Source organism: Melozone crissalis, unplaced genomic scaffold (assembly GCF_028551555.1).
Source record: "Melozone crissalis strain CALT ecotype California unplaced genomic scaffold, PUWL_Pcris_2 ptg000004l_1, whole genome shotgun sequence".
NCBI classification, from domain to species: domain Eukaryota; kingdom Metazoa; phylum Chordata; class Aves; order Passeriformes; family Passerellidae; genus Melozone; species Melozone crissalis.
This window is the reverse complement of record NW_026535782.1, coordinates 27,239,784-27,255,209: the sequence shown is the minus strand read 5'-3', so window position 1 is coordinate 27,255,209 and position 15,426 is coordinate 27,239,784. Positions and strand designations below refer to the sequence as shown.

Here is a 15,426-nt window from a genome sequence, read left to right as displayed (position 1 = left end):
TTGAATCCCAACAGGAAGAGCAGCTTGACTCAACGAGGCTCATTCGTCACTTCCACTACACTGTATGGCCGGATCATGGTGTGCCAGAGACCACCCAATCCCTGATCCAGTTTGTCAGAACTGTAAGAGATTATATCAACAGGACCCCAGACACAGGACCAACTATTGTACACTGCAGGTATGTGCAGCAGCAAAACGTCAGTGGGACTGAGCCCTTGTGCCTACCCTTGGGAATATCCCAAATCTTCATCCCTGTTAGACTGTGGGCAGCTGCAGAATCTGAGGGATAGCTGATGGTCTTAAGTTTCCACATACATCAGAGCAGTATTGCCAGGGCACATGCATTCACCCACAACCTCACCCTGGAGATGGCTCAAAAATTATTCTTAGGGAACCACTCTGTGTCTCTGTGGTACCACTGCAGAGCATGAAAGTGTCAGCAGCTGCCACTGCTCATCAGCTTTTGCATTCTTAAATTGCCCACATGCCACTGTTGTGGCCCATCATTGGAATCACAAAGGGGTGTTTAAAAGGTAAGATATACCAGGGGTGAATCTGACTGTGTGTGGATGTTGAGACTAGCTGACAGATCCATCCTTCCCCTGTTCTGACTGAGATTCCCTTTTCCTACTGCCTTTTCATGCTCTTCTGCTTTTTCCATCCCTGGCAGTCACAGGACTGCAGTTTTCTCTCAGTTCTGTGGTCCACCACTACACTTGCATAAAAAAATTGCAAAATTGAACTGCCTGATCTGTTTCCGCTGGCCAGATAACTGCAGCAGAGTATAGGGCTACAGAGGGAGAAAGAGTGCAATTGGTGCTGTATCTTCTGATAAAGCCATATGTTCACTGGTAGTACCTGATTGTAGTATCTGAGCCCTCCACCATTATATGGGCTGAGGCCTGTGTCTTACATGACCCTGCCTGTGTCTGCCTGGACAGCATGTGCTGCAGCATGTCAGATGTCTGCTGTGTCCCACAGCTGCATCTCTGAAGAGAAGAGGTTTCAAAGTTAGAGTCAGGTGCAGTCTTTCAGTGTATCTCAATGACTGGGTTAATCCAAAGCAGAAAGCAGTGCAGGCAGTAGCAGAGATACCTCTACCATTACTATCCTTTCTTCCTTCCTAAATAAATTCCCTTATAAACTGGTTTAAAGACCCAAAGATGCCATTTGAACAACTTGCTTTTCACCCTGGAGATCTGAACTTCACAAAAGTGTCACATGAAGATAGTGAATGCTTTGATCCATCTGCTTTTAAATCTTTTGGTTTGTTTTCTTTTTCAGTGCTGGTGTTGGCAGGACTGGCACATTCATTGCACTGGACCGAATTCTGCAGCAGCTGGATTCGAAGGACACTGTTGACATTTATGCAGCAGTCCATGATCTAAGACTTCACCGTGTTCACATGGTTCAGACAGAGGTAAGGTTTGGATAGCCTGCTATGCAGCAGCAACAGCTACAGTATGTAATCATCAGTCTCATCTTAAAGGCTCTCAAAGCACTTTGCACTTACTCCACTGTGAAATATGAGTTAAATGTATTTTAGCTCTGTGAGAATTTCCAGTTCAAGTCTTTTTCCATTGGCTCTCTTAGAGAAGGTCCAAACCATAACAAGTTGCAGTTATGCTTCCTGTAGATTTCTCCTTTTTTTTGCCCAGGCCCATGATCACCCCAGCAGCATTATGCATCAGGCACTTAACAGCTCACAGTTCCTTCACTGCAGAGTCCAGTAAATGAGCTTTAAGTGGAGATAGGTCCTTCAGGGATGGGTTTGGAAGACAAGCCTAAACCAGACAGATAGGTTGGAAAGAGGAATGCAGGACAGAGAAAATTAGATGTATGCAATTTTAAAACTCTGGCCACTGTGACCTTGTGCCTTTGCAGTTTATGTTTTATTGAGCTGTTCTGTCATTTTCATTACAATGATTTTGGAAAGTTGACTGGCATTCTCCTAACATACTATGGAAAAGCAAGTACATTTGTACTCTAAGTTTAGAAAAAGTAAATGTTTTGTATTTCTTTCGTGCTTTTAAAATGGCAAGAAAATCATGTTATACTGATAGGAGCTAAACATTTAGGAGCTGATTTAATAAAGGTGTTCACTTGTGGAGTTACTCTGTACATTTTCCTTGTGAACCGTTAATAGAAGAATGAGAACAAGTTTGATGTGTCTGCCTGGCTTGATACTAATGGAGCTCTTTGCTGCAATTTGGAAACCAATGTGTCAGTGACAGTGTTTTCTGATAGACTAAATGTCTCATATGGGTATAAAGAGAGGCCCAGCTGGCAACACAAAACCAAGGGGCTCGTGGAGATATCTTAATTGCAGAAGACCTTCTTTTGGAGAGGAGACAGGTTCCCAGTCTAGTCTCTGCATCTTCAGAGACAGATCCTCCTACATTCCCCATCATCTGTAGTCTGCAAAGGCAGACAGACATCTCAGGAGGATGGCTCTTTTTCCCTAGCTGGAAAAAAGAAGCAACAACCTCAAGAGCCTAAATTTGACTTATAAACAACTAAAGTTGTGTGATACAAAACCTGCCTTTGGCATGAGCTTGGCATGACATCTGAGTCAAAAGGCAGCTAGATCCACACAAAAGTCGAAGGCCACAGTACCATCATACTTGGCAGTATTCAGTCACAGGAAACCAGCAGCAACAAAACAATGCCTCTGCCTCAGACTTGGCTCAACCTTGTCTAAGACAAGGGACTGGAGGTGGAGACAGGCAAGGGAAAACTCTGTGCATCAGCTCAAAAGGCAGCATGCTACAGCAGCAGTAACCATTCCAGTTGAAAAATGGTCTTTGCCTAAAGAAGTCTCCATGCTTGGCCAACTTTCCATCGTGTTGGTGGTGGGGTGCAGGGTTCAGCTCTGCAGAGAGAGCAGCTGCATATGCATAAAGGCAGATGTCCTCACTTTCCCAGAGCCAGAGCACTGAGAGAAAGACACAGAGCAACAGCCAAAGATGTGAGGGGAAAAAATTCATACACTTATTGGAGAAATTATGTTTTTGAGATAATGTTAAAAAGGTACGCCTTGATATATAAACATGCTCAGCCTGACTTTTGAGTACCATGTTGCACTAATTGAAAGACTATTATGACCTATGTCATAAACCACAAAGAGTAGCAAAGCATGAAAGTTTAATATTGTATTCTGTCAAGATAGTTTGGTGAGTAATCAACAGTCAATAACATGCTGACCCTCCTTACTTTGGTTATGAATGTCATCTCAGCTCTATTCTATGAAAGGCACTCTTCAGAAAATACTGTCCTTTGCTGTATAGTCAGAATCAATCTTAGAACTTATGCTGGATCTGAAAAAAAATAGTGTTTTCAGAGATTTTTCAGATTTTTTTCAGAGATTTAGGTTTCTCACAGTTGTCTGAAATATTTATATGTTATTGTAAAATTCTGTGGAAAATATTTCTTTTCAGAACAAAAAGAAAAATCAAAAATTGTTTGTCTTTCCTGTATGCTTCCCTGTGCATATTAATTATTCTGTACATACTTTATACCAAAGCATTCAGAAGCAGTAGCTATCCAACACAGCACCATGTGAAATTGCACTGAAACCTAAAGCTTTCACTAATGGCATAATCTTTCAAAACATACTGTGTTCATTTATATTTCACTGGTATTATTTCTAGAGAGGTGATCACAAAAGTTTATTCTATAACTAGTGTGAAAAGGAGATTAATTTTAGAATTGTATTTTAATTTTTAATACCACCTTTGATTTTTTGAGGGAGTTAGCTTGTAATGATTTTTCACAGTACATAAAATTAAGTTACAAAATTCCTCAGTGTCTTAAAAACAAATCTTTTGCAGTGTCAATATGTGTATCTACATCAATGTGTGAGAGATGTGTTAAGAGCCAGAAAACTTCGCAGTGAACAAGAAAATCCCTTATTTCCAATTTATGAAAATGTGAATCCAGAGTATCACAGAGGTAACTGCAAGTTTATCAAATTGTAAAATGTTTCAAATGTAGTAGCTCACTGACAGTGTAATTGAGGGGGAATTGTGCTATTCTTAACCGTTGATATTTCTTTACTTCCTGGACCATCATTTGTTCTCTCTGCTCTTTTCATTCTTGCAGTTGTGTCTTTATTTTCTCCATTAGTAGTCATTATAGCATCACTTCCTGCTCCTGCCTTACCTTTATGCTGTCACTATCCATAAGCAACTGAGAGTGCTGACAGCACTCACTGGGCTCTTCTGCCATTCATGGAGTTCAATTTCTGTCTGCATCACCCTCATCTGCTGTTGACAATATAGGCAGCCTTGGGAGAGTTCCCATCTGCTTTGACTGGAAAATGTAAGTGTCCCAGGCTGTGCTCTTTCTTTCTCCCCAGACTCCCCTTCCTTGTAGGCTCCTTTTCCTAGCCTGTATCCAGTCCCTTGCTGATAAGAGTGGCAGGAGTAGCAAACCTGGCACTAGCGCTGCCCTTCACCTCCTGGGTCCATGGCCAGAGCAACAGTGTGGAGAAGCTGTAAGCAGTGGTGACCTTGTGCCTTGGTGGAGCTGATTCCTAAAGGATGTAGAAGTTTTTAGGGTCAAGACAGAAGGATCTCAGTAGTTCCACAAATTTGGACATTAGGAATTAAGATTATATCATAAGAAATCCCCATAATTTTCTTGATCTAGCCTGTAGAAATCAGAGTTGTCATAGACAGAACAGGCTTGGAGGAGACCAAGAACTGAAACATCCAGGTTTCACACATTGAGAGACCAAGCAGAGGTGGGATCTGAACTTTAGCTGTAGCATCCATCACAGCCACTGCTGTTCCCACACAGCCACCTCTCCGAGCACTGCTGAATCTGTGTTGGTTTACTTTTTCTAATCTCATTTTTCCTTGCTTTCAGATGCTGTTTATTCAAGGCACTAAGAATGTTAGAGATACCTGCTTTTGTGAGCATATTTGTTAACTAGGGGTTTTGTTTTGGATTTTTTATGTATGTATTTCATGCACCAGAAAGGTGCCAGACCTTTTGGATGAGACTGTGTATAATTTATTGGTCTGGTGATTTTTTTAAAGATATATAATTTAAATGTAATAGATATTAATGTATATAATTGTATTTTGGCATTGTGTAAATATGTATTTTTTCTATATTGTTTATATTAATATTATGCTTCAGATAATACTATTTTTTTCCTTATCACAGTTTTTATAAACTGTTCTACATAAACTATTTTAAGTTGTATGGCTAACAGGACTGCTGCGTTTGGGGCGCTATTGGCATGACACGGAAAAAGTCCTATACAGAGAACCTCATTTTTAAAAAATATTTCAGTGTTTGTGAGATGAAATAAGCTATTATTAAGCAAGGGAACAGTAGTCCTGTGTAGCAGTTACAATGCTACTCTACACTTTAAAGTTACTGCTTTTCATCTGACAAAAATGGGAGTAACCCATATCACAGTGGCATACCTTTTACAGAACTCATTAACAACCGACCAAAACAGGGTTCACCTCACTAGAAGCAACTGTTTCAGTCTAGTGTGACATAGTAGAAAAATATCAAACAACATACCTGCAGTGAAGTCTAGCAGATCTTTCTCTGACCACATACTCTGGGGGGAGACAGGTCACATACTGGTTTCTTTACACTGGTTTAAGAGAGCAGAATCAGACCACAACTTGTGTCTGTGCACTTTCATGTGTGTAAAATTTTTATTAAGAAAGGTGTTCAAAGACACTCCTCAGACATTTGTGTTAACAAACCTGTGAGGATGTGATGTCTGGCAACTTCCATAGCTCATCAGAAACAATGCTGTACCACGAGAGCTAAAAAAGTAGAGAGATGGCAAACATTGAAGCAAAGACATGTAAAGGTATATATATCCCACAGTTTACTCAACTGGAGTGAAGCTGCACTTTGCCCCAAGTGTTGGTATCTTTCAAATGCCACTTGGTTTCACAGTGGGACAATTTGGCCCCAGCATGTCTCCATAGAAAGAGTTCTCCATTGGAATGTTACATGATGTCACTACCACAGGGGCAGCTAGAATGGAAAAAAGCTCATCAGGGAATGTAGGCTGGCAGGGCTGTCCTGATCATAGAATCATCTTATGTTTTGGGTTGGAAGAGACATTAAAGATCATCTAGTTCCAACCTCCATGCCCCAGGAAGGAGCTCATTGCTGAAAACATGTTTAAAATTCAAAACATATCAACTTAATTTTGTATCAATAAAAGAACTGAATGAAGCAAGAAGTACAATCAAAGAGCACTTACCAGGTACCCTGCGCAGCCAAGTGGATTGTGCACAGCCTCTCTCTCCTTTACAAAGAGGCATCTCATTCAAGGGTCTAAACACTCTGTTCAGCTATTACTTATCTTTATAAAATGCTCCTCAAACAAATAGTGAAAAGCCAGTACACAGTTCATCTCCACCACGAAAAGAAGGAAGGGCTTCATAGTTCTTCTTTCATATATCTACCCATACCTTTCATAGAGAAAACGTAGCATGTTGCTGAAGACAAGTGCCTAAATTCCACTTCTGTTTTGGAGAAAAATAAATATTTCTGAAGGCCTTCTGAGAATCAGTAAGTAAACTGAGTTAACAGCCTAACTGAGGAACTCCTGTGCCACAGCAGGACTGTGCATATCCATGTTACTCCACTCTTCCTACTCCGTCCGGAATGTTATCCTTTCTTGACCAAATACCTTCAGATGCCACAGAAGCCACCCTTCAAATCTGCTGTCACAGCTGCTCAGAACATGTAATCTTGGTCATTCTTTTTAGGTGTTTCTGAATGAAAATACTGCTCATCTCTCCTGCACATCCTCTTTGGTACCACACAAACCTCAAAATTCACCACCCTTAATGGAAACCAAAGAAGAAGGTAACTAGCTTTAGGGTGGAAGACATTTTCACAGAGGAAAGCCTAAGCAAAACCACAAAGAAATGAGCACATTTTCTGCAGATGCCTTCTTTTCTCTATTTCTTTTGCTAGATGGCTAGGTTAGCAAGCAAGGACAAACAAGCTTTGGTAGCTTTAGATCAATTGTTGATAGGGCTTGTAACTTCTGCACTTAAGGTATGGTGAAAACTGCTGTTGTGTTACATGCACTGCATTTGGTCCTTTCTTTTTTGCAGGGGTAGCTGAGGAACGAAGATCACCATGTTAGTTACCAGCAGTACAATTACACTGTTAACACACACCAAGTGTACCCTATAAATTACCTCACACTCTATATCACCACGTCATTTTCTAATGCTGAGGGAAGTGGAGCTCACTCAATGCTAAATGATCTGAGGGCAAAAGTCTGATTGTATGCTCTGTATGTGTGTTGTTCATTTTCAGAGACACACATCATTCTGCAGTTTATTTTATCATTCTCAGCTCCCTTGTCTGCAGCTGCAGAGTTTGTATATGTGTACCCAAAATTATGTCATAGCAGACAGCTAGTTTCATCTTTTCTCTCAGCTAATAATGGACACTGTTCATAAGCCTCTTCCTCCTCATCACTTCATAACATGACAGCTGACCTTAAACACTCTGGCACAATGCTCTTGAGCAGCTTTACATTTCTGCCCAAGTAGGTCACACCTGAGACTGTATACACACGTTATTGCTCTGGTTCTGCTCTCTAGCCAATTCTGCCCATATGAAACCAGTGTAAATCCACTGAGAAAAAATAAAAAAGTATCTATGTAGCATTTTTTTTAATATACAACACCTACTTATCAGTATAAGTTGTTATATTTATTGTGCCTCTAAGCTGAATAACAGGACTGATGGGAAATTGTTAATGTAAGAAAAATAGATTTGAGGGAGCTCAAGGAAAAAGACATCTTTTGAATGTCCTTGATGATGTTCAGAATTCCCTTCTTGATGTTTCCCAATAATAATGTTACAAAGCAAAGCTAGTGTTGTTGCTGATCCATAAGCTAAGATTTGCACACTTGGAGCCCATCCTTTGAATCTCTGCATGATCCACAAAGCTACCTGAGTACTTTCATGAAAGTCAACTGGAATGCTTGCCTGAAGAAAAAATTGTTCTACTTCTGAAGCACTTGCAGGGTTGGGCTTTTAGGTTAATTCAAATTTTTGTATTGAAAGTTATTTAATAATGAAAAAATTGTAATAAATATTTTTTTAATCTGTGCAATAAAATTACAAGATCCACTAGCAATTGTAGGGAAAAAATAGATTTTACATAGCTGGAGTTGATAAATGATATTTTTTGTTACTAATGGAACACAAAAGTGGGTGAGAGAAATAGGCATACTGTGAAGATGTCCAAAAGTGCAACTTTATACATTTTTCTCTGCTGCTATAGTTATTTAGCAATAAATAATGCCTAAAATGCCAGAAATATTATTTTGTGCCATAATATGCAATGAATTTCCTTCCAATTGTAGAACAGAGAAAAGAAAATGTGTGAGCTTTAAGTTTATGTAATGTATTGTATATGGTTATTTACTCTTTGAAAGCACAAAGTTAAACACTAGACAGATAGGAGTACATGAGCACTTAGCTGTGCTCCTCAGCCTGAGATTTAATATATGGACTAGAGGGATGAGAACAACAGGCATCAAATCAATCTATCAGCATCTCTCTCCAAGGCCACAGAACAGAGAAATGCATCTGACACTCAGAGATACAGCCTACCACAGCCACAGCTTCATGCCCAAGGAGTGCCTTGGCAGGTGCTTAACATTTATTCAGATTTCTTTCAGTACTTCTGACATACAGTTTCTGTAAATAAAATGCAATATAGAGTGATCACCACTCCCTTCATTGCCCTGTCACAGATGTCTGGACTCTGGAGCTGTGAGCTCTGGGGCCTGTAATCTCAGGGTGCTGTAACTTTGAATTGAAATGAGTGCTCACCCCAGTATTTGAACAACTTGCTGTAGACCCCATGCCCTCAATTGTCTCCCTCACACTGACAAAATCAAACTCCTGACCTGTTGGGAGCACCTCTGTGGCCAAAGCAAACTGGTTTGTTATCAGTGATCTCACAGATCAACAGCTGGTTCAAACTGGGACTTTTTGTTTTAAGGCTTGCAGGAAATGCTGGAGACTAGGGACCAGCTAATTGAGAAAAAACTGTGGAACTGGAACACACACAGTGTCAGCAAAGCAGGTAGTCTAATATTCACTACAGTTTACTTGTTTCTTGGTTTGTTTGAAAGCTAGAGAAATACTGTAAGTAACATTAGGAAGCTAAATATATATTGCTCTAGAGCAGGGCAGTATACTATAGTGAAAACCCCACCACTTAGAAATTTGGCTAGCCATAAATTCTTTGCCAGTTCTTGGAGTAAAGAGTCTGAAAAACATCTTCAGTATTTATTCCATGCTCATATGCAATATAATTACTTATAATTGTGTTCCTAACAAACACTGGGTGAACACAGAACTGTGCTACTATTGTCAATTTAATTTATGCATTTAAGTATATTTTTATATTTTTAGCTACAGTCAACAAATCAAATATATTTGAGTGTATTTTACACATTTTTAGAAATACCCATGAATAAAACATTCATTTTAAAAAATCATATTCTTGTATTCTCTTTGACTGCCTTTTCATTATGGATTTTATTGTCTGCTGCTCAGAGGAAAGGTCAGAAGGAAGTCTGATTTCAATTGAGACAGTCTTCAGAGAGCATTAAGTTCATCAGAAGCCTCAGCCTGCTGGGGGAAAAGAGGCTCTGCTGTTGCCCACTGGCCAGATTAGTGCCCATGTGGAAAGATACCACTGCCTGCCCCTCAAGGACTTGAGCCATGCTTTTTAACAAACGTATTTCTTCTCCTCCTGCTCTCCAAAGGTCTTAAAAACCAATAGCATAACTGTCCTTGTGGGGTCACAGTGCTTGGCAGTAGTGTGTTTGCTGCTAATGCTCTCACTTACACCTTATTGGTCATCAGAAGTGTTTAAGACAAGTTTACTTCAAAGAAAGGATGATTTATTGATGTGTACTGTGAACTATTTGCTGAGGGGATGTGTAGCAAAGGTGGAGGGAGTTGTGAGATTTTTTTCTTCGTGATATAAAAGTTTATCTCTGAGTTCTGCTCTGTCCTGAAACCAATGTAGACACAAAAGAGAAGTGAAAAAGATAAAATAATGTACAGTAAACATCTCCCCACAAGAAAAACAAAGCAAACATTGCAGACAAGGATAGATAAGAATCTTTTGACAAGGTACAGCAAGGAAACTAAAGAGTCTCTTCCAGTTCAACAAGATCACAGTGGTTGATTCCTGTTAAAATATCCCCAGAATCTAGTTTTTAACTTTGATATTTTTACGTGCACTTGATTTGTACCTGGGCTTCATGCCTATGAGCTGGTGGTTTTGTCTGATAAAGTCAGCTCCTGTACCCTAATCTCAGTTCTATGTCTGTTGAATAAAGCAACTATCAGTTGCTTTATTATGCCCCAGAAATAGCTGCTTAGACATCTTATGGCAGGCAGGACATGTCAGTGCTGGTGTATCAGCAGATACCACAAGTTAAAATTTCAGATGTTACTAGCCAAGGCTTTGCACATCACTCTGGTACAATACCACTCCCAACCTGTGAAAAAAACAAAAAACAACAACAACAAAAACACCACAGGAGAAAAAGAGGAGGAAAAAAGCATTTCAGTTAATTTGTGGAGATGTTCTAAAAGCAGGAAGCCCTTCTCCTGTTGCCAGGGTCAGTGCTCTGTGGGGCTGGGGGATGCTCTGCAGGCTGGGAGGGAGCTGTGGCGTGGCTGGGCTGGATTGGTCACCGAGCCACCCATGGGCCCCCCCTGGAACTGACCTGCTGTTGGTTCTCCTCAGGCCACAGCTGCAGCTTCTTGTGGTCTGGCTCCTGCAGGTGCCAGGCATCCTCTTTATATCCCAGCTGGGTGCTTCCTGTACCGTGCAGAACCTCACTGCAATGAGCAGCTTTCCTTGGGGTGAGAGATGGTCCCAGCTCCCAGAGATCTGGAGTGTCAGCAGCATGGAGCAGGCACAAAGGCACCTTGGTCCAAGAGGGCAAAGCATTTTATAGACCTCAAAGCCTTTAAGTCTCCAGGGAAAACATCACCTCAGCACCAACAGCTTTGCTGTTGAGAGGTCCTGGGGCCCCCAAAAGAGGCTAAAATTCCCCTGAAGGCTCTCACTGACCAGCCAGGGTCCCCACTGTCAGCTCAGGGAGGGTATGCTCCAAGCCCAATTGCAGGCTGCCCTCCCCACCCCTCCTGACTCAAATTCCCAGTCAGAAAGGGTGGCAGAAGCAGGTCCTAGCCAACAGAGTGCTCCAGGTGGTGCACACAGCTTCAGGGAGGGAGGGCACTGTGAGGGAGCCCATCTGAGATTCAGCACTGGTGTGAGCGGTGTGTGGCCCCGCCATGCTGAGGCCTTCAGTCGCTGAGCTGTGGGGCTGCAGCACGTGGTGGGGACTGCAGAGACACGTGATGGGGACACACCAGATCCACCAGTGCCCCATACCAAGGCTGACAGGGATCTGTACATTCCAGGGGCCCAGAGCATGAGCCAAGATCAGTGCCAAGAGGGCAACAGCCCATGGCCTTGTGCAGCAGCCGAATGTCAGGCTCCAAGCACCGCTGGCAAGTCTTATAGCTGCTTGGCCAGACATCATTGTACACAGCTTTTTGCACACTCATGCCAAAACCCCTGTCAAATTACACAGTGTCCTTGCTTGCCTTTGGTGGTTGCTTGTTGATGTGCCAAACCAAACCAGTAGCAGGTGGAGCATCTGCTTCTTACCAAGGATAAAGGCAGAGATTTCTCATCTTCCCGACATCCGTGAGGCCACACAACCTTGTTCGCAGAGGTGTGAGCTCTGCAGAGAGCTGCAATTTTAGTCCTCTCAGGACAAGAAGGGGCCCAAACCTGGATATTTCTGCCCCTGCAAATATTAACCCATTTTTCAAAAAGAGGAATTGTTCTTTCCAAAGGACAGGGCAGGTATAAAGGGGTGAGATGAGTGAACCCCTCCTGGGGATCCATGTCTCCCAGCAGCCCTTTTTAGAAGGTTGGATTTCATGGATGTTTTCTATGTATCTGTCTAGGCTAGGCTGGCTTCCACAAAGCATTAAAACTATCCAAGTTTTACTAAGCAGTGCCTAAGTGCATCCTCATTCATAGGTCCGAAACTTGGGCAGAAGAAAGCTGAATATGAGGCTAGTATAATACCATCACAAAACTCCTTTGGTGGGTTACCAGGAGTACAAATTTGGCTTTGATCTAGTACTTTTTTCTTTCTTTCGAAATCCTGTCTCCAATTCTAGCTCAGAAAATTTTACTTTGGAAACTTAGTAATAGTTTTGAAAATTAACTCTTTCCACTATATCACAAAATCTCTCCCAGACCTGTTGGATACATGGGATAAATGTATCTGGTTTTTGTCCAGATCGAGCTTGAGGCTGTAGCGTGGCCAGCACAGGGAGAAAGCCCTCCAATTCTGTTTTCCATACCACAGAGAGTAAAGAATCTTGAATTTAAAGAAGAGAGTAGGGGCATTCTGGATAAGAACACTCAAACATCCTGGAAAATCGAATAGAGACCATATGGCCCGTAGTAAAGCTACCCAAATAGCTTGGTATGAATGGAGCTCCACTGTAAAAACACAGAATAAAAATAATTTGATGCAGAAAGCAAAGTGAAGATGTTCAGAATGCTCCACACATCTTAGCTAGGGAGAAAATGTTGTACAAATAAAAGACAGAAAGGTCCATGTGTTAATTGGGGGCATTCCTCCTGCCTGTCAATGACTAAAGTTGCAGTAATGAAACCACTAGGAGAAAAAGATGGATAGCTGCAAAGGCAATAAAGAGATATATAATGTCCAAAGCATCAAACATCAGAAAATATATGCTCAAGACACCAGACATGATAAATGCCAGCATCCTGTTGTCTTATCATTGGATCTAAAAGACACCTGGAGCCAAATTATTTGTGAGAATCCAACTTTGAAAGAATGAACTGTCAGACAACTGGAATTAATTAACGCCCAACAGTTCTGTGCTAGAAAGGTTGGAGAGTACTACAAATATCCAAGGAGCTTGTTTCTTTACACATCATGCCAATTAGATCTGGTCAGGCTGTGACAAATTTTCTGTAAACATTCTGGTGAGCAAGAAAGTCCCCCAGCATCCTCCACCAGCTCCTAGGGTGAAATCTTGCCTCTAAATGCCAGAGCTTTCAATTACAAAATTGGAGAAGGGAAAAACCAAAAATAAGTGCTAGTGTCAGGTATGTATTTCATATCCTTGCCCTGGCAATATTCTTCACTATGGATTTGTGTTTACTTTGCTGGGATTAGATCTAAACATCTCATTGCGCTGAGTCCATGAAAGAAAAAGAAGACAAGACAGAAAAGATTTTGAGTGAATTTTTCTGTTCTTGTCTAAGGAAGATCCATCCATTTCAGTGGGGGAAAACACCAAAGACCTCCAACAGTATTGTGGTGACATCTTTTATTTATTTCCCCTTCTCTGAAAAAAAGCCTGTGGAGGACCATATGGTGTGATCACAGGGACAGTCTCTGCTGTGCTCTGAGCAGGGGGCTGAGCTGAGGAGCTCACACAGTGCAGGAGCACTCTCACCTCTCCATGAGGTCCTTGCACCTGGGGGGCTCATCTCTCCTTCTTCATGCAGCCTCCCCAGGGAAAGCCACCCTGGAATTCTCTGTGTGGGGTGCTGCTGTCCCCAAGGAAGTGGCTCTCTCCCACCTCCTCCTTTCCATCCCCTGTGCTGCCCACTTGTTCCCACATCTCTCTGCGTGTTGCCTTTCAGTGCAGCAGACTGGGGAAGTGACCTGTGTTAAAATTACCTTGTCATAAACAAAACCAAATAGCTATTTTTAATCTCCCCAGTTTGTTCCAGGGGAGAGAGTCAGAGGTTTTTTTGCAGCCATGGGCTCACAGGACATGAGTTGTCAGACATCATTCTCTTTGTTTCTCAGACTTTTCCCACTCCCTTTCCCACTCCCCTTTGGCTGCTCTGGCCAAACAAGATCTGCCACTCACAAGTCCCTCCCAGCTGTCCCCAGAAAATGGGGACAGCTCCAACTCACCTCAGCCCCCAGACTACCACCTATCCCCATGGGGAACAGGAATGATGGGTTTGAAAAAAGGCTATTCCAACACTGACTTTCCCATAAGTGCAAGTATGACCAATGGCTGGGTACCAGCCTCAAAGAGGAAGGGACCTGAGGAAGTGAAGGAAAAGCTCTGGTTAGCAGCAGGAGGATGAACCCTGGTTCATGCCCTGTGTTATGCCAAGCATACGAAAGCCCAGCATGGTGAGACTTTGTTCCCTGCCTCAACCTTCTCCAGGGAGATAGGGAAACAGAGCCTTGTTAATGTGACCAGGTCCCCTTTGCCCCTGAAGTGCCACTTTACATCTTCTAGTACCCACACACCGAAAGGGAGAATTGAATGCAGAGGCTTCACAAACAAATTTCTCATTTTTCTCCATATCCTCCCCCCTGTAGTTCTTATCTTCAGTAATTAAATTATGCAGCTGAGGAAAGTGATTTGGAAAACAGATGGCATGCAAGATGCTAGAGAAAACAGTGGTGCATTTTAAACCTTACAGCAGAGACACAGACAGATTTGGGAGGTATATGGGCCTTGAAGTAATTGAACTTCAAAGGCTGCTTGTGCACTGACCTTTAAGCAAAAAGAATGGCCCTTCAGCCTTCAACTTGATACTCACCATTAAGTATCCAAATCAAGCTTTTCCATGACAATTGTGGCTGGTCTAATCTGCCATAGAATGTGGTGTGACCTGACCAGGTCTTTGGTAACTGACAATGGTAGGAAATGTGGGATCTGGGCAAGATGGAGCCCCGAAGCAAGCATTTCAGCCTGGCACAAGTCTGAAATGTAAGGGGAAAAGACACCAAAAAGAAGAGAACTTTAATCTGTGTGAGGCTCTAAGCCCCTTGTCCCCCTGTCTTCCTTACATTTAAGACCACAGCGAGCAAGGCTGGGTGAGGACCAGCTGGCACAGCTGCTGGCAGCACAAATGCCATGTCCCCAGACATGCTGGATGTCCCCAGACATGCTGGAGGAGCACTGTGTGGTGGGAGCCCACTGCAGCAGGTCCAGCAGGACAGAATTGGAGCTCCTCTGCCACCACAACGGAGGAAAGGGGTTCACCAATGACATTTACCTCTGGATCTGCATTAAAAGCATCTTCACTCAACACATAGGTGGTAAAAGAGCTTGCTCCAGCTTGTGTTGGATGGGGCTATGGCCTCTGTCCAGGAAAATGGCAGAGTCATCAGATCCCACCCTCTGAATGGTGGAGGTCGCCTTGTAATGGAATCCGTCACAGGAGGAGCTGGGGAGCCCTGCAGCTGTTTCCACTGCTGAACACATTTCCACTCAAAGCTGGAGGTAATTCTCAGGGAGATTAATAAATCAAACATAAAAACTTTAAACCACCCAGATAAATAATGG

General features: G+C 42.3%; 1 protein-coding gene across 2 annotated transcripts in view; it reads left to right on the top strand.

Annotated features, from left to right (window-relative positions):
- The window catches only part of PTPRB (protein tyrosine phosphatase receptor type B), a 62,647-nt gene extending 53,182 nt beyond the window's left edge, over positions 1-9,465 (top strand). The window contains exons 29-32 of one of the 2 annotated variants that reach the window (XM_054273186.1): positions 15-178; positions 1,285-1,420; positions 3,831-3,951; positions 4,102-9,465. In XM_054273186.1, the coding sequence (XP_054129161.1) occupies positions 15-178; positions 1,285-1,420; positions 3,831-3,951; positions 4,102-4,184 (504 nt within the window). In that variant the 3' untranslated portion in view covers positions 4,185-9,465. Of the gene's footprint in view, positions 1-14; positions 179-1,284; positions 1,421-3,830 lie in introns of both variants that reach the window. The other variant, XM_054273194.1, reaches the window with a different exon arrangement.
- Positions 9,466-15,426: the final 5,961 nt, after the last annotated feature.